The 19,130-nt window shown below is 45.4% G+C and overlaps 1 protein-coding gene across 3 annotated transcripts in view; it reads left to right on the forward strand.

Annotated features, from left to right (window-relative positions):
- TNFAIP8L1 (TNF alpha induced protein 8 like 1) overlaps nucleotides 1–19,130 on the forward strand; it is a 30,769-nt gene extending 11,639 nt beyond the window's left edge. For 2 of the 3 annotated variants that reach the window (XM_072601854.1, XM_072601852.1), the window contains exon 2: nucleotides 17,365–19,130. In XM_072601854.1, coding sequence (XP_072457955.1) covers nucleotides 17,365–17,930 — 566 coding nt within the window. In that variant the 3' untranslated portion in view covers nucleotides 17,931–19,130. Of the gene's footprint in view, nucleotides 1–6,434; nucleotides 6,657–17,364 lie in introns of those variants that run through there. The other variant, XM_072601853.1, reaches the window with a different exon arrangement.

The raw sequence follows: 19,130 nt of genomic DNA on the forward strand, positions 1-19,130 counted from the left end.
GGGTCTGTCTATATACAACAACCAATGACTCCAGACACAGTGTCTGGACTGTAATCTTGTGGATAACTGATCTAGAACTGGAAGAGACTTCAGAGCCCATTTAATTCAACTGCCTCATTTTACAGGTGAGAAAACGGAGGCCCAGGGAGTTTAACTGAAGATAGTCTTGTTTGCTCTGGTTTGTTGACATGTGAACTGTACCCCAAGGCATGACAGTGGTGTGGTAAAAAAAAATAGGGGACCCTCCCTCTCAGGTCTGCCACACTCTGCCATGATTAGGAGCATGATTTGGTCTAGTTTCTGAGTGCAGGACCATCAGTGACCCAGCTGTGAGGAAGGCAAGGCTTGTCTGGGCAGCGAGGTGTTGCAGTAGAGCACAGATGCTAGCTATGTGACCCTGGGCAAGTCATTTAACCTCTGCTTGCCTCAGTTTCCTCAACTGTAAAATGGAGATAATAATAGCACCCACATCCCAGGGTTGTGAGGATCCAATGAGAAAATAATTGTAAAATGCTTAGCATGTGCTTGGCACTTAGTAGGTACAATATAAATGTTAGTTGTTATTAATATTATTATTATTTATTATCCTTAGGCTACCCAGACCCTGATCAGTATTTCTTTTCATTCTGTGTTAACGTCCCTCCAGTTCCTCCACATCTCATTCCTGCTTTCAGCCAATCCCAGCCAGAAGCATTGAACTTGAACCCTAAAGGCTTTGGTTTCACTTCAGCCATTGATTCATCATGTGACCTTGGACAGAACACTGTGCTAAGTGGTCATAGTGAGAGACATAGGACTCAGTCCCTGCCCTAAGGGAGCTTCTAATCTAGTGAGGTCCCTTCCTGTCACTGGAAGTCTTTGGTCAGAAGCTGGACCTTCCCTTGGCAGAGATGTTTCAGAAGAGATCCCTGTTCAGGCATTGGTTTGACCTGATGGCCAAGCAAGGTTGCCTTCTGGCTCTGAGGTTCTATGACATCTAGGTTCTGTGTTCTAATACCCCTCCCAGCTCTCATGATCTATGTTTTGTGGCCCTATAAAGTTTGAGGCAAGAAGCTCTGATGGGGGATGCAGCAGGGATAGTAAGGCATCTCTTGATCAGTTCCACTTTGTAGTTATCAGCCTGATCAACCTAATCTTTAAACTTGGCTGGAACCCTCCCTTAGCTTAGCACCTCCTCCACCAAAGAGCTTGACCAATCAGCAAATAAGGAAAATTGACTGCAGAGGCATTAAGAAGGAAATAGAGATGTGGAATTCAATGCAATGGGAGTATCTGGTCACCTGTGAGGATCCAAGATTGAAATTCACATCTTTTGTACTTGGGTGGATCCTGGTAGAAGGAGGTGACCCCTACCTTAAATGGGCTACAGGATTGGAGCTGAGTGTCTAGCAGTGGCAATGGGTGGCAATGAACTTCCATCCTTTCTCCCTCAATCTTCCAGCACAAAGGTCAGTGGTGAGATGGGTGACTATCTGAGGTCCAGTCTGGGGTCAGGTTCATGACAGTCAGAATTTGGCACAAGAGAGCCCAGGCCAGGCACCTCAGATACTGTACAAAGCAACTTCCAGGTCTGACTTTCGCTAAAAATTGACTGGTCTGTGTGGGTGTTGGTGGAGGAGGGTGGCTCTGGTTCATGCCCCCTGAGTCTCTGGTGCTTCCTTGGCTGCCGAAGCTTGCGTTGTAGAATGATTCTCTAAGGTGGAAACATAGGCAGCATACTGGAACAGGAAGGAAGCTGCTGGTTTATTCTGGGCTCTTGCTGGCTCCCCAGAGACCAGAAACATCTCCGCTTGTTGATAAGGAGTTTCTGGATAGAACAATGGGATGGGGAATGGGGGTGGGGTGGGAGGGAGGAAAGGGGAGATCATAGAATTTTGAACCATTTCACAGATGTGAAAAGTAGGGATCAGAGAAGGGGTGTCACCCAGCTGGTTCTCTAAGGACATGTCCAGTACCATTTCTATTAAAGCACAGGTTGATAAGAAAGCTGAATATACTCTCTGGGGCCCTCCTTAAACCCTGTCTAGCCTGGCATCCTGGAAAGATGAGCTTGGATGAGCAAGGTTGAGCTGAGTTAGGGGACAAAAGATGTCTGGGTAAAGGCCCATAGGACTGACCTTTCCTTCTAACCTGAATTGTACCACCTAAAGAACAGTGGAGCCAAAATAACAAGTGGACTTCCATCCATTTCATCAAGCATTTATTAAAGTGCCTACTATGTGCTCTAGACACTAGAGTTGCTGAGACAAAAACAGAAGACTTCCTGCCCTCTGGTTGATTATAATCTTAATGTGTGAACATGCACAGAGAAGCAAACCTAAGTTATCTCAGCTCTGCTCAGCTACTTTGAGAAGCTCTAGACCACAGGTTCTTAATAATAATGACTAACATCTATATAACATCTACTCTATGCAAGTACACTCTGCTAAGCACTTTATAGATATCTCATTTGCTCCTCAAGCAACACTGGGAGATAGGTGCTGTTATTATCCCCATTTTACAAATGAGGAAACTGAGACAGTTCAAGTAACTTGACCAAGGGTCAGTCACATAATAAGTATCTGAGGTTGGATTTGAACTTGGGTCTTCCTGGCCCCAGGCCTAGAGCTATATCCACTGTATCATCTAGCTGCCAGTTTCTTGCTCTCTAAAATGAGGGGCCTAGACTTAATGACCTCTATAGTCCCTCCCAGCTATAAATCTATGACCCTAGGGAGAAAATGATCACAACTGGGAGCTGAGGTGGGGTGGAGGGGGAGGGGAAGAGCCACAGATTTCAGCACCTTCACTGAGCCTTGAAGGGAATTCTATAACCACTCTAAAGCACTTTAAAGGATTTCATTTGATTTTTTTTTAAAAAGTTTTATTGACACCTTTCAAGTTGGCTTCTTAGTTATTTCTAGGTCTCCTTTTGTTCTAAGATGTGGAAATGGAGAAGGAGAACATTCTAGGCATGGGTCACAGCCCTTACAAAGACATGGAGGTGGAGTAAGGAAATTAGTTAAAGGAATAGCTCAGGGGCAGGGAACCTGTGGCCTTGAGACACATGTGGCTTTCCGGATCCTTAAGTGTGGCCTTTTAACTGAATCCAAATTTTACAATCTTCTACAGATTTTACAATTTACAATTTTACAGTTTGGATTTGGTCAAAAAGCCACATTTAACCACCCAGAAGGCCACCTGTGGCTTTAAGGCTGCAGGTTCCCCACCCCTGAAATGGGTTGCAGAACAGTTTGACTGGAATGAAGAATTCATGAAGGGGAGTGATATGAAATAAGATTGGAGAGGAGGGGTCAAGCCACACTCTGAAGTTCCTTCAATACCAAGCTGAGGAAGCTGTATTTTGCCCTGAAGGCGATAGAAAGACATTGAAACTTCTTAAGTAGGGAAAGAGACTTCTCTGGGAGATCAGTGAGTAGAGGTGATGAAGGCTTCAATGAGGGATGTAGCCATAGAAACGGAGAGGAGTCAGATGTGAGAGATGCTGTGGACAGAGAATTGGCAAGATCTGGCAACTGGTTGGATAGAGCGGGTGAGGAAGAGGAAGGTTATAGACTTGTGAATCTAGGCCACCAGGGAGAGATGGCACTACCTTGGACAGAAATAGGTAAGTCTGGAGGAGAATAGGTTTCAGAAGGGAAGATAATGAATTCCATTTGGGGCATATTGAATTTCAGCTGCTGCAGATTGAGATGTGTAGCAAGCACATTGGTGATACATCATTGGAGTTCAAGAGAGTTGAGGGTTAGATAAATAAATTTGATAGTTATCTGCCTAGAAGCAATCATTGAACCCACAGGAGCAGAGAAACTGCCAAGAAATAGTACAGCGAGAGAAGAAAAAATGATCCAGAAGAGACCTTTGGGGGACTTTTACCGTTAGGAAGTAGAAATGGATGGTGATATGGCAAGGGAGATGGAGGAGGAAAAGTCAGAGGTAAGAAGAATGCGGAGGGTACAGTATCTCAGAAGTCAGAAGAAGAGGGAAAATACAGGATGGGGGAGCGCTTGAGAGTGGTCAAAGATAAGGGCGGTCAAAGAGCACAAAGACTTAAGAAAAGCCCTTGGATTTGGCCGTCAAGAGAGCCTTGGGAGGGAGCAGTTTTAGTTCATCACTTGTGTAGGAAGCCAGACTAGGAGATACTGAGAAATGAGTGGATGGTAAGGAAGGGGAGCTCACAAGTGGATTCTTCTAGGCATCCAGCTATAAAAGGAAAAGCTATAGGATGCTCTGGAGAAGGATGGAAGGGTCAAGTGAAGGTCTGTTGTTTCGGAAAGAATGTAGAAGACTGAGGTACGTGGGGATGTCAAGCCAAGAGATAAGGAAAGATTGGAGATGAGAGAAAGGAAGATGTTGGAAGGGTAGGCTCCCACAGCAGACTGGAAGAGCTGGGATCAGGGGTCACAAATATTTGTTTGTTCTGTCCAGAAGCCAGTCCACCACAATCTCACAGGCTGGGACAAAGGAGGAGAGAACAGGGGATGATTGGAGGGGTTGGAGGTGGGGGAATAAGGGAAAAGAGAGTGTTCATCGTGGATGACCTTCGTTTTCTCAGCAAAGTGGAAGTAAGGTAGGTCCTCCTCAAAGAGAAATGGGGGAAGTGATAGTTTTGAGGGGTTATAGAGAGAAGAGGTTGGGAAAAATTGCTGCAGGGAGTTGAAGAGAAAAATCAGGGAGAGATAAAAGAATGACTCTCAACAGTTGAAATCAGATAAATTTTTAGAGTTTGGAGTTGGCACAGCTATCTCTTGGCAACAATAAAAGTTGCCACTTCCTGCAGGGGCATTCACCAGAGAGTGGGTAGCAGTGGACAAAGCAGATAGTGGGGACAACCCAGGGCTGGGGTCTGACAAAGTGTAAGGGGCCGTAAGATGAGGCAGGAAGAGTTCAAGCGGGATTGGAGGAATGATTGAACTGGTCAGACTGGAAGGAAGAAAGTGAAACTGGAGCATGGGGGTTAAATTGGTAGAATAAGGAAGGATGATGGGACTGAAGGTCACTATAAAGTCAAAGAATAGGTTTAGTTCAGGAGTTCTTAACTTGTGGTCTATGGACTTGGTTTTAATGTATTTCAATATATTTGGTTTCCTTTGTAATTTTACATATTTTACATATTTAAAGACTTTATTCTGAGAAGGGGTCCACAGGTTACACAAAACTTCCATAAGACACACACACAGATTATGGACCCCTCGTTTAAAAAGAGTGAAGTAGAGATGGAAGAGGACTTTGGAAGTGCAGGGTGGTGGATGTAGCCCAGGCATGGGTGATGTCAAGGTGGCTATTAATAGGTCTGTGGAACTCTCCAAGGATGAGGGAGGGGGGAGGTTGGAGAGGAAGACTGTGGACCAGATACTGAGCTTCTGAAGAAAGGGAGGATTGCAGCAAGGACCTGGGGTGAGTGGTCTATGCAGCGAGCCTTAAAGGAGAGGCTGTCATGTAATGATGGTGGCAGAGAGAAAGTCTAGAGTGACAATTGAAGATCTCAGAGTGCCTTCTCTTCCTCCTCTTGGTCCAAGATGGTGGGAGGCTGAGGGAAGCATATGATGAAAGGAGGAACACCTATGTTGGAGCCAGTAAATACAGGAAGAAATAGATGAGAGCGGAAAGGGATCTTTGAAATTATCTAGTCCAATGTTACCCCACCTCCCATTTTACAGTTAAGGAAACTGAGACCCTGCCAGGTTTATTTGTCCAGGGTCACAGAGCAATAGTGAGCAAAGTCAGGATTTGAACCCAAGTTCTTTGGCTCAAAAAATCTAATGTTCTTATCGCTGTGCCATGATTCCCTGAAAAAGTAGAAGAGGGTGAGGAAGAGGTCTAGAATAGAGGAGAGTTTGTAAGTGACTGAGCAGAGGAGGCTGGGGACTGGGTAGAGGGAAGGCTGAGCTAGATGGTGATGAGAGATCCGACAGTGGTAGCAGCCAAGGATTTTTGCCTCAGATGGCAGTGAATCACAGGGATTCAGAGGGAAGAGGAAGTGGGAGTTGTCTAGCCACAGAATGGGGGAAGTCAGGCTCCCACAGAAGGGGGGCTGTGATGACGGAGGGCAGAAGTCTGGATTCTCTTCAAACACCAGGGAAGAAGGGGAGGAGCCGGCAAGGAGATTGGGGTGGACAGAGGGGTCAGGGTCCTCTGGACACTGCCTGGACTCACACTTGGCACTTTGCCTCGTTCCAACATGGCGGCCAATGATACCCAGAAGATATCCTTCCTGTGACACATGCCTTTGGCTTCTGGTTGGGCCACGTGTGAGAGGCCCTGACCCTGGATCAGGTCCTGGCTAGCCAGATGCCTGTTATCTGGGCAGTCACCGGATAGGAGCTACCGTTGTTTTTTTCAGATCCTGCAGTGAAGCAGGCCAGAGTAAATATCATTTTCACATACCCCACACAGAAGTAGGTTCAGGGGTGAGGAAGTCTCCAAATCCAGCCCAACCCCCAAGCCCTGCCCTGGCTCAGTGATAGAGAAAGGGCTCTTGGTAGAAGCCATGGCCCCATCTTCCTGGGGGCTCAGTCATAATTGACAGGCACTCCACAGTCCTCCCAGAGTAGAACCTGTCTTCATGCATGGTGGGAGACTGTCAGGGTTGGGACATCCATCCTCACTGGGCAGGTGATGACAGATCAGCCTCCAGATCCCAGGTTCCCAGATGGGTAAGTGGCCACGCTCCACCGATGTCGTATATGCTTCAGTAACATTGCTTGCAAGGGCCTGGGCTGTAGCTGCTGAGCATCATTGTAGAACATTAGTCCTAAGAGGGCCGGCTCAGCCCGTGAAAGGGAGGATGGAAAAGTGTGGCATGCCAGGCTCAAGGAACAACTTATTAAGTGCCTACTATGTGCCAGGCACTATGCATTTTACAGATGTTATCTCATTTGTTCCTCACAACAACCTTGCAACAAAGGTGCTATTATGATCTCCATTTCACAGTTGAGAAAACTGAGGCAAACAGAGGTGAAGTGACTTGCCTAGGGTCACACAACTAATAAATATTTGAGGTCAGATTAGAAAAGAATGCTGGGCAGCTAGGTGGTGCAGTGGACAGAGCATTAATGCAGGAGTTGGGAGGACCTGAGTTCAAATCTCACCTCAGACGCTTGACACTCACTAGCTATGTGACCTTGGGCAAGTCACTTAACCCCAATTGCTTCATCCTGGGTCATCTCCAGTCATCCTGATGAATATCTGGTCACTGGATTCAGATGGCTCTGGAGGAGAAGTGAGGCTGGTGACCTGCACAGCTCTCCCTCACTCAAAACAAAGTCAAGTGCAAGTCATGTCATCATTTCTCTGATGGCGTGGTCTTCTTCGGCAACGAAGGATGAACATACAGAAAAGAATGCTACATTTGGAGTCCTGGAATCTCCATTAAGGTCTATCTTTCCCACTTACTAATTATGTAACCCGGGCAAATCACTTCCCCTCTGGATGCCACGGTTTCCTCATCTGTAAAATGTAAAAATGTACTAGCTATCTCAGAGGGGGTGATGATACGTGAGATAACATGCAAACAGTGCTTTGTAAATCTTAAAAGTCACAAAGTAAATGAGAGTTGTTATAATTATGTAATTATTATAAAATATTAAAGAAACACCTCATATGTCTCTAGCGCTTTAAAGTTTACAGAATGTCTTCCTTGTAATAATCCTGTGAGGGGTGTAGTGTAAGGATTATCATCCCTATTTTACAGATGAGGTAACTGAACCTTTGCAAAGTAGAATGATTTAGCCAGGATTATACAGCTAATAGGTATGAGAGTTTACACCCAGGTTTCAGTGGTTTTTTCCACATTTTCATGCTGGGAAAGTAGGGGACATTGGGCTAGAGCATTAGGGTGGGGTTGAATTGCAGAGGACCTCCAAAAGCAGGCTTCAAAGTTTGGATTTTATTTGGCAGTAAGGAGCCACGGGAAGCTGTCTGGCAGGGGAGTGCTGGAGAGGAAAATATGGTCTGCCTTGAGCAGAGGGTCACGGTGTGCAATCCCCATCCAGCCCTCTTCAGGAAGGCAGAGAGGGTAGCAGGAATAACTAAGCTCCGGGACTCAGACAAAGGTGCACTTTGTTACAGCCCAGTAACGCAGGATATCTGGAGAGCAGAAGGCGGCCCACGTGGTCATTGTACATGCCTCCCTCTTCCTACAGTGTGAACTAGGAGGATTTTCATGGGCGGGGGCATGAGGGACTGGGGCAGGGATGGCCCCTGATTTATGGAATGGCTAGGCCTTCTCCTCCCCCAGTCTCCAAGCAGGGAAAAGTGAAAAGGATGCTTCCCTTTGCCCCCGTCTCAACTCCCCAACTGGGCCCTGAGGGGACCAAGAAAGAGGGGCCTGCCTCAGTTGAACCCTTGAGTCATGGAGCTCTTGCAATCTGTCCAAACAGACACCTTCTGTGTGTCTCTGCGGGCTTGTGGTGTAAAGAGCTCTGGGCTTGGGGTCTGGAGCCCTGGTTTCCAATCCCATTTAACTAGCTGTGTGACTGACTGTAGGGAGGTCACCCAATCTCTTCTGAGATTGTCCCTGGTTCCTCCAGTCTAAAATGGAGACAGTAATACTTGCCCTGCTGGCTTCCCAAACATTTTATAAGCCACCATCATAGAATGTCAGAGCTGGAAGAGACATTTGAGCCTGTCTATTGCGACATCCCCCATCTCACATTTTAGATGGGGAGAAGGAGGCTCCAAGGAGAAAATAGACCCATTCACCTGCTGGTGACGTCAGAACTCCCACCTGATCTGGCTGGCTCCCGGACCTTGACTTCTCTCCACTCGAATCCCTCCCTCTTCACATTTTCCTAGAGCACTTGGGACCTCTCCTTTGCTGTCATATTCTACTTGGTATCATTTCTGTAGCTCACCTTGCTAAAATATTAAGAATATAGTGGAATTATAAGCACGTAGAGAGAAATTGGAAATATATCATGGAAAGTCCTGATTTCTGTACATTCTTATTGCCCTTCATCCAAGGGTTCTTAACCTGGGGTCTGCAGACTCTGCACCCACAAGGGTCTATGGAGGTTTGTGAACTTGAACGGGAAAAAATACATCTATTTTCACTAAGCTCTGATTTGTTTTTGTCATCCTATATATTTCATTTTTATGCATTTAAAAACATAATCTGAGGAAGGGCCCATAGACTTGCCCAGACTGTGCCTGGGGAGCCCAGAACACACACACTCACACACACACACACACACACATACATACACACATATACCCACCTATAAGTAAAATATAAGCTGCTTGAGACAAGTGAGGGAGCTCAGATTTCCACTCAAGTTCTCCAACTCCAACCCCAAGGCTCTTCCCCTTGACCCACAATGTCTCTCAGAGACATTTGTTATAATTATCATTATTACATAGTGGTAGAAGGAGAGGCAAAGAAGACCCAGTCTTTGTTTTCAGGGGGTTCACAGTCATGGGGTGACCAACCATGTAAATTTAGGAAGAGGCAGAATAGAGTAGCTGACTTCTGCATGGCGCTTCAAAGTTTGCTTCACAAACACTGTCTCATTTGACAGTGTTATTCTTAGCCCCATTTTACAGAGGAGGAAACTGGGGCAGAAAGAGATAAAGAGACTTGACCAGGGTCACCCATCTAGTTATCATCTGAGGTTGGATGAGGAAGCAGGCCTTCCTGACTGTAGACTCGACACCAGGCCACCAAAAAGGTAAAAACAGGAGATGTTTCCAGACTTGTAGACAAGGGTGAAAGAGGTGTTATGAGGAATCCTGGGTCAGCTTAGTGAATGGCACAGAAAGTTAGGATTGTATGATTTGAGCTAGGTCCTGAAGACTGGCTGTTCAGTCAGTGACAAGGAGGAGGAGCAGAGGCCTCTGAACTGGCATTAACAGGAACCTGGTGGTGGTCAGGCAAGCACAGAATGTTTTCAAGTAGTAGACCCATTAGTTTAGTGCAAGGAGAGATGCATGGTACTGACCCCATGGAGAAGGGTCTTGAATGACAGGCTGAGGAATCTAGTTTTCATCTTTTGAAGGCACTGGGAGCTGCTGAATATTTTTGATCAGAGAAGTGGTTTGTCAGAGATGACAGGTGGGGGTGGGGATGGGGCTGGAAGGATATGGTGAGAGGAAGAAACACCTGGGATGGCCAAAGAGCCCCAAGGGTTTTGGTAAACACCTGAGGTGTGCCTATGGGCGTCTGTGGGTGTGGGTGATTGATGGGTGGCTATGTATGTGAAGGGCGTAGGGGGTTGAGTTTTGTGGTGGGTGTGTAAGAGTGTGTGTGTATGTATGTGTGTGTAGGTGGGGTGTGTGCCGAGGTGAGGGCCCCCTTTCCTGGAGGTCTTCCAGCAAAGGCAGGGTAGTGACTTGACTAGATAGTGCAGCTGGGTAGTGACATTTTGAATCAGGAACACCTGAGTTTGAATCCTACCATCTGTTGGACCCTGGACAAGTCACTTACGTCACTCTAGGCCTCCATTTCCTCATCTGTAAAATGGACCTAGTAGCCCCTGCCTTACCAAGGGATGTTGTAAGGATCAAATGAGCTTATATATGGAAAGAACTTTGTAAACCTTAAACCATCATTACAAACATTAGTTATCATTATCATAATGTCATGAGGAACCTTGGATGGCTTTAGGTTTGACCAGATGGTCTTCGAAGTCCCTTCCAACTCTGTGATACTGAGGCTATGAGACTAATGAAGGGCTATTTATTACAAAGGTCCAGCTGTAAGGAAATAAGATGCTAAGTTTGGCAATGACCTGGAGCATCCGGGGGGGTGGGGACAGCTGTGGGAAGGGCTGCTGAGGAAAGAATAGAAAATGGAGGTGATGGAGAGGACTGTGGGAATGAGGAGCAGAGGACCAGAACAAGAACAGCCATTAGAACAGAGGATGTCGGGGCCGGGAGGGGCCTTAGAACAGAGGATGTCAAGGCTGGGAGGGGCCTTAGAACACAGGATGTCAGGGCTGGGAGGGCCCTTAGAACACAGGATGACAGAGGAATAATCAGTTCACAAGCATATATCAGTGTTTTATGTACCAGGCACTGTGCCCTTAAGCCCTGGAGATATAAAAACAAAAATGAGGCTCCCTGCCCTTACATTCTACAAACACTTTAAAGAGTCTCTTATCCTCTCACTTTATAGTCTGACATAAGCACTAGTAGTGGAGTGGACAGAGCACCTTTGGGTATGGAGTCAGGAAGATCTGAGTTCAAATCCAGATTCAGACACTTACTAGCTGTGTGACCCTGGGGAAATCATTAACCCTGTTTGCCTCAATTTCCTTATCTGTAAACTGATCTGGAGAAGGAAATGGCAAAACATTCCAGTATCTTTGCCAAGAAAACCCCCAAGAAGGGGACACTGAAAAATGACTAACCAGCAACATGATCACTAGACCAGGAATAAGAAGAATGTTATTCTTTGGTTTGAATATCAAGTCTGCGGTTGGTGTAACCTTGAACAAACAACCCTTAACCTCCCGGGTCCTCGGTTCTCATCTGGAAAATAGTAGTTGGACCAGGTGATAATATCAGGAGGCCTTCTAGTACTAAACATATGATCCTACAGAGGGAAAAACTGAGGACCAGAGAACTTGCCCAAAGTCACCCAGTTAGAAAGTAGCAAAGCCAGAGCCGGACTCCAGGCAGTCCAGGCCATTGCCAAGGGCCTAACTGCCTGAGTTGTGCTTCCTCCTCCTCTGCTACGTCAATGACTGGTCCCTGGTTAGGAGCCCTGATGGGCCCATTTCCAGCTATGGGCAAGGCTATCGCTGTATTCTTTATTAGGAGTGGGAGCCAGCCTGCTGTCCAAGGTTCACACTGTTAAAAATCAATGTTTTTACATCAAAGGAAATGCTGACTAACCATTGCATTTCCAGAAAGTCATAAATGATTCTGTTGTGAAAAGCACGGGCACAATAAGTTTCTTGGTGGCTCCACTCTGATTAGCCGGCTAATCTACAACAAGCTTTGGGGGTCAGAGAGGAGTCCCTATTATCTGCTGGGCTGGGGGTCTAGATGACTAAGGAGGGCTTCTCACCACTTAATTATAGTGAAAGGAGGGCTGGACCTAGAATCAGAGGCCCTCCATCCAAATCCCACGTTTTATCACTACCTAGCTATGTGGCAAGGGCCTGCTCTAGGCCTACTCCCTCATTTTCAAAATGAGGATAAAAATATACTCTGTGGTGGTGTGATGGAGGGGTCTAAATTTGGAGTTCAGAGAACTGGGTCTGAATCTCAGCCTTCGGGAGTATGGAGGTACTCTGGGCTCTGTAAAACAAGGACAGGAGTGAAAAGAACCCCAGCCTCAGTGTCAGAAGCCCTGAATTTCTTTCACTTACAGTGTGACTTTGGGTAGATCACTTATTCTCCCTCTGAGGTTCCTCCTGAAAAAAGGACAGGGCTGGACTACAGCAGGGGGTCTTCATCCTTTCTCTGTCCTACAGACCTCTTTGGCAGTCAGACTAGGGAAGCCTAGGGACCCCTTTTCATGCACAAAACAAAATGGAAAGGATTACAAAGGAAACATTGGTTTCTAGTGCAATACAGTTATCAAGTTCACAGACCCTTTCACTAACCAGTGTTGGGTGGCCCTCTGAATTCTACCTCCTGGACCTCCTGGACCTGAGAAAATCTAAAAGTTCTGTAGAAATACAGATTGTTGCTCGGGTGATCACTGGCATAAACATCCACTCAGAATGGTGGAAAGGGGTTCAGTTTCTCATTCTCACCCAGTGACTACCAGGATTCCTTTTCTGACCAGTCATGGCCTGGACTCATGAGACAACATAAACACAAGAAGATCTGGCATTTGGAAAATGTTTCCAGATTCTTCTCTTTCCAAATCCTTTTTCCACAGAGCTGCCAAAATCATCTTCCTAAAGCACAGATGTGAACCTGAAACTTCCCAGCTTCAGGACTCCCTCTAGTCATGTCTAGCCTTAGCATGTGTCCCCAGTACGGGGCAGAGGAGAACAATTTATTCCATCAGCCAGGAAGGTACCTGAAGCAGGCCCTGTGGAACTTAGAACTTGGTCCGACATCAAAGATGCCAAGGTCATCCACTGCATCCTGGGCCATCACCAGATGGTCTTGACTTTTGTCTCACGCTGGACCTCAATGACTCTGGAAGACATAGTGAGGCTGACGACTTCTCTGAGCTCTGCCTCACTTAAATGTAATTCATCAAGTCAAGACATCACCCTTTTAGAAAAGAGGGTTGAACAACCAGAATAAGATACAATCTGGCTCCAGCCTCACTTCCATTTCATTCCAGGTTCATTTCATATTCCTCCCTTTTACAAACTATAAATTCCAACCAAACTGCCCTCCTTCTGCTCTTCCTTAAATGGAGTTTCATCTCCAGCCTCTGTCCCTTCGTCTCCCATGTGTGAAACACTCTCTTACTCCTAGAAACCCTCTGCTTTCTTCAGTCTCACCTGAGGGGCTACCTCCTACAGGAAACCTTCCCTGTTCTCCCTAGTTTGTCACTGCTTTCTCTTGCCTCTCCAAATAAGTCATAATTATTTGTCTGTGTAAATGTCCAGGGCTGTGTGGGAGCCGGCTCAAATTGGCTCACAAGAACTGATTGTTAAATTTTTAGTGTGAGCATTGGAAGTTGGCAAATGACACAAATCAAGGCTTACAGCTTGTTTTATTGTTTTGTGGATTATCTAAACTTAAGCAAGTGATGGAGGAAATGTTAATACTGCGAGTTAAACTTTAAAGTGTATTCTGCAAACTTTTTTTTTTCCTGGAGAGTCAGTTGTTAAACATTTATAAGCATATCACTGGTAGTGTCCCTCCAGTAGACTGTAAGGACTTATGCCTTCCTCCATTCATTCAACACTCATTTATGAAGCATCTCCTAGATGCAAAGTACCATATATGCCAGGACTTTATGAAACAAAACTTTGCATCTAAGAGATGCTTCACAAATGTGTGCTGAACAACTTGGGGGAAGGGATAGTAAAGGAATTGAATGCATTGAGGGAAAGTGCATCCATTCCCACAGTGGGGTACAGTGGAAAGTGCCCTGGATGGGCTAGCAAAGCTGGGTTCTAGGCCAGTTCTGTCACTACACAGTTGGAGGACTCTCTTCCCCATCCAAGTTCTCAGCTTCCCCAACTGTAAAATGAGAAGATTGGCCTCTATCAATAAGTTCCTTTCTAGCTCTTCAGGTTCTGACTCTAGGTTTGGGGTAACATATTTGCTGAATCTCATCCCTTGACAAGCTTTGAAGGCAGAACCAAAAGTGCACAGTAGGCACTCAGCAAGTATTTGAAAACTGATCAAGAACCAAGCCCTTTCTGTGGTCACATTGATCTGAATGTTTCTCTCAGTCAGGAAGACTGCATTCCACCCATGCCTGCTTATCTGTGTGATTCACACACATCTTGTTTGTGTCCTTGGTTTTTTTTAAACTTTATATTTTTTTTAAGTTTTTGGATACTTTTTGTTTTTCACTTGTAGAATATTCTTCCTTATATCCTTCACACCTCTGCAAGCCTTCCCTTACAGCAAAGAAAGTTAAGTTAGTTAAGCAAAACTAACCCACATAGAGACCCATCTGACAGCATATATAATATTCTACACTCATAGTCCCCCATCTCTACACAAAAGAAAGATGGTTACTGCACATATTCTGCCAAATAGTTTTTTCTAACCCAAACCAGTTCAGGCTACCCTTTGTTACTGGCTGGTTTCATGACAAGCTTCCTTGGGTCACAGTGGCTAAAAACACATAGGCTGCTCCCAGAGGGCAGTGCCCACAGAATGGTACTAACTTCTGGGTGTGCCATCCTGCAATTGAATCTGTTATTGAACCAGGAACTCTGAGGAGGAACTAGGAATTACAGAAACGAGCACTAAGGTAGCAAAGAACAGAGTGAGAATTCACACCTAGGTCTTCGGCCCCTAACTCCCATGCTGTTTCTACTACCCACTGCTTGCATATGAAGATAGACTGTGGTAGCAATTCTCCTCCCCTCTAGAGGAGACTTAACACTGTGTAGCGAAAGGAGCACTGGGGCTTGGGGTTAGACATTCTGCCTTTGAAGCTGGATAGCAAGTGTGTGTGACTAGATGGTGACTTCACCAAAAGCAAGATAATTCTTGCCCCCACCTGCCTCATAGAATTGTTGTGTGGAAAACTTCAAAGTGCTGTAAAAACAAGAGTGGCTATTTTGAGCAAGTGATTATCACTTCCTGGGTCTCAGTTTCCTTATCGGGAAAATGGACTAGATTGTAAGGCATCATGAAGTAATAGTATGAGTGCTGAAACTGAATTGAGAGATACAGGACTTGAATTGGAATCCTGGCTTTGCCTCTCACTACATATATAACCTTGGGCAAATCACTTTACTCTTCTGGGTCTCGGTTTCCTTATCGATAAAATGAGGTTGTACTAGATTACCTCTGAACTCCCTTCCAGTTCTAAATCTGTGATCTTCTAAAGTCACTTACTATGGTAACTTAGGTTATTATGGTAAGTCCTAGTTCTGATGATTTTAACAATTTCCTCCAAAAGGTAATCTACAAATGCCCATAGGAAAGATTTATTAAACATGCAATATGTGGTGTGGGACTCAGGGATAAAAGTGAAAAACAGCTTTTACCCTCAAGGAGTTTTTGTTTTACCAGAGATAAGATGCAACGTAATTTGAGAAGGGAAAGGAGAATAACTCTAGGGAGAATCAGGAAGGGTGGCACATGAGCTGATTCTCTAGGGAGCTAGAGATTCTACAAGGCAGAGATACGGCAATGCATCCCTGGCATGGGAAACAGGCATATAAAATCATAGAGGCAGAGGATGGAATGCCATATTTGAGGAACGTAAACAGTCTTGGATGAAATCTAAAAAGTGTATGAAGAAGAGAGAAATAAGCCTGAAAAGGGAGGGAGGCTCGAGACAGATTGTGAAGGGCATTGAGTTCCAAGTTGAAGAGTTCAAATTTTATCTTACAGTCAATATTGAGCCAGTGCTGTTTCTTGAAGCAGGGGGCTGACTTGATCTGACCAGTGCTTTAGAAAGATTACTTGGACAACTGTGTGGAGGATGGGTGGGAACAAGGGAAGACAGACCAGGCAGACCTCTTAAGAAGGTATGAGAGTAGTCTGGATGATGACCTCTGGTAGGGTAGTGGCCATGAAAATGGAGAGAAGGGATGGTGGATGAGAGAGATGTTGTATGGGTAGAATCAACTGATGAGGCTTAGCAAATGAATGAATTTTTGAGTGTAGGGAAGAGATACCAGAGTGATTCCAAGGTACTCAGAATTCCAAGATTCCCCAGGAATTTGGGGAGAGGATGGTTTCTCTGAATGTCCAAGATATTAGAATTGCCTTTCTTAAATGCTGAGACAGTTCTCCTATACCCTGAGGGATGAAAGTCTCAACCTGTCACTTTCAGGTTTCTGGAGTGAGGAAATTGCTTCCCAATTCTTAACAACCCACCCTCATCCTACTCCCTCTACACATGGGCTGTTGAAGAAATTCATCTTTATTTTTCCCTTCCAATTGTTAAATTGAAGTCATTTGCTTCCTTTAAGGGAAGGGGAGAGGAATAAGCATTTATAGGGGCTTACTGTGTGCAGGCACTGTGCTAAGCACTTTACAAATGTTATCTCATTTGATCCTCACAAAAACCCTTCGAAGTAGGTAGATGCCATGACTATCACTATTTTACAGCTGAGGAAATTGAGGCAACAGGTAAAATGACCTGCCCAAAGTCACACAACTCTTGTCTGAGTACAAATTTGAACTCGAGTCTTTCTGCACTTTATCACCTAGCTATTTGCTTTTTTTTTTAAACAAACCAAAAGCCTTGATGGAGCTATTAGATGACGAGTCTTTGTCCTGGAGAGGAACAAAAGGCACCTCCCACCTTCCCTTCCCACCTTAGAAAAGTAAATCTTACATGTGCAGGATGTCATTTTCACTAAGAGCTACCTTGATGCATCACATAGTTTTGCCTAACTTTGTTTTATAATGGAAGGAAATTGCAATGATATAAAGTCAAAAAGGTACAAATGAAATGTCTTTATTTTTAAAAAAATTTTAAGAAGTCATTAGAGGATTCTTGATTGTCAGGGCCTTTATGGATCAGAGATGGAGTCTGACCCCTTGTTTTCAGAGGAGAAAACAGGTTTCTGGAGATGTGACTTGCCCTAGGTCACACAGCTAGAAGGTGTGAATATAGAATCTATTTTACAAATAGGACCATGGAGGAGGGGAATGATGTCACAACAAAATGAAAGAGAAGCCCCCTGACTCCTCAGCCAGCCAAGATGGTGGGGAAGGCTGGCCAAAGAATTCCTAGTTGGGGTATGAGGGATGATTGAGTACTCATGTTTGCTTTTCTCTTTCTTCTCTCTCCCCTTCTGCCCTCAGCAAACATGGACACCTTCAGCACCAAGAACCTTGCCCTCCAGGCTCAGAAGAAACTTCTGAGTAAGATGGCGTCCAAGACCATGGCCAGTGTGTTCATCGATGACACAAGCAGTGAGGTCCTGGATGAGCTCTACAGGGTGACGAAGGAATTCACCCGGAACCGCAAGGAGGCTCAAAAGATCATTAAGGACCTCATCAAAATCGTCATGAAGCTGGGCATCCTCTACCGCAATGGGCAGTTCAGCCCGGAAGAGTTGGTTCTGATGGAACGCTTTCGAAAGAAGGTCCACCACCTGGCCATGACAGCGGTCAGCTTCTACCAGATAGACTTCACATTTGACCGTCGAGTCATGGCCACCACCCTCCATGAGTGTAGAGACCTGCTGCACCAGGCTGTTAACACACACCTGACGAGCAAGTCCCATTCAAGGATCAACCATGTCTTTAACCACTTTGCGGACTTTGAATTTCTGGCGGCTCTCTATGGACCCTCTGAGCCCTACCGCTCCCACCTGCGACGGATCTGTGATGGGATCAACAAAATGCTGGATGAAGACAGCATATGACCTCAGAAACCATAGGAAACACAGGGGCAATTATCCCGCTCTTGGCCTTGGAGGTGGGGGAGATGTGCTTTTTATTCCTATTCCTTTTCTCCCAACCTGAATCTAGCCCAACTGACTCAATCTTCTGTTCCTTATGGTACAACCCACAGGATTGTTTTACCAGCAGATTTCACAGGCATCGCCTCCACCTGTGTAGGAAGTGCTCTCAGGGAATGGAGGAGTCCAAAAGGCTTTTTGCTTCCAAAGCGCAGTTTACCATGGAGGAGAATATGGCGCGGTGACTGGCAGCATCTCAGCTTTGGGGAAGTTGGTCACACCCCCCAATAAATGTCCATCCTTTGATTAGGTCTGAGCTCTCATTCCTGTGTGTAGCTCAGGAACTGCCCTGTGGTCTTAGAGATCCAGCTGCATTCACACCTCTGAAAGCCCAGTGTATGCAGTCCAACAGCTGGCTAGGGAAAACCTAACCACATAGGAGCAGGCCTCCTTCCCACTCACAATGGTAACAGGACTTTGGGGTTGTTTCATGCGAAGCTAGTTAGGGCTGAGACATTTATTCAGCAGACTAAGCAAAAGGCCTGGGAGTGCCAGTGCACACAGGCTGTGGATGCTGTCTCTGTTTGCAAGGCATGCAGAAGGTTCAGGAAGGTTTGGGTTTTGTTTTTTTAGGATTTAAAGGTTTGTAAGCACCAGATCTGTTTAGGATATAATTGTAGGCTAAAGAAACAGCTTACAGAGGGAAGGTAGAGACTACTGTGGAAGAGATTGATGGTTCATCTTACATGTCCCTTTTTGAACTCAAAGGCATACAGCTGTTTGTCCTGTGGTATTTTTCCATCGTGGCTGGGACTCCGTTTCCACATGTGGGCAAAAGGCCATGACCACCCCCATCCTCATCCGTGAGATGCAAATGAATCTTCCACACTGTAGATCCTCATTTCCAGTGAGATCAGAGATGCAGCTTCAGACCAAATGACAAATGGGCACTTTGTTTATCCTAAGAGGAACCTAGAGGTTCCTAAACGATGTTCTGTTCTTAGTTCCTCCAACTGATTCTATCCATGTAACTGTTTGTGTTTGTTCCTTGGTCACTATCCAATCTGTCCTTAGTATTTCATGGGTTTGGGATTAAAAAAAATTTTTTTTTTAAAGGCAACTGACACTACTGAGCTATTTAAATAAAATCACATATATCTTCTA

Source organism: Notamacropus eugenii, chromosome 4 (genome assembly GCF_028372415.1).
Source record: "Notamacropus eugenii isolate mMacEug1 chromosome 4, mMacEug1.pri_v2, whole genome shotgun sequence".
Lineage (NCBI taxonomy): Eukaryota > Metazoa > Chordata > Mammalia > Diprotodontia > Macropodidae > Notamacropus > Notamacropus eugenii.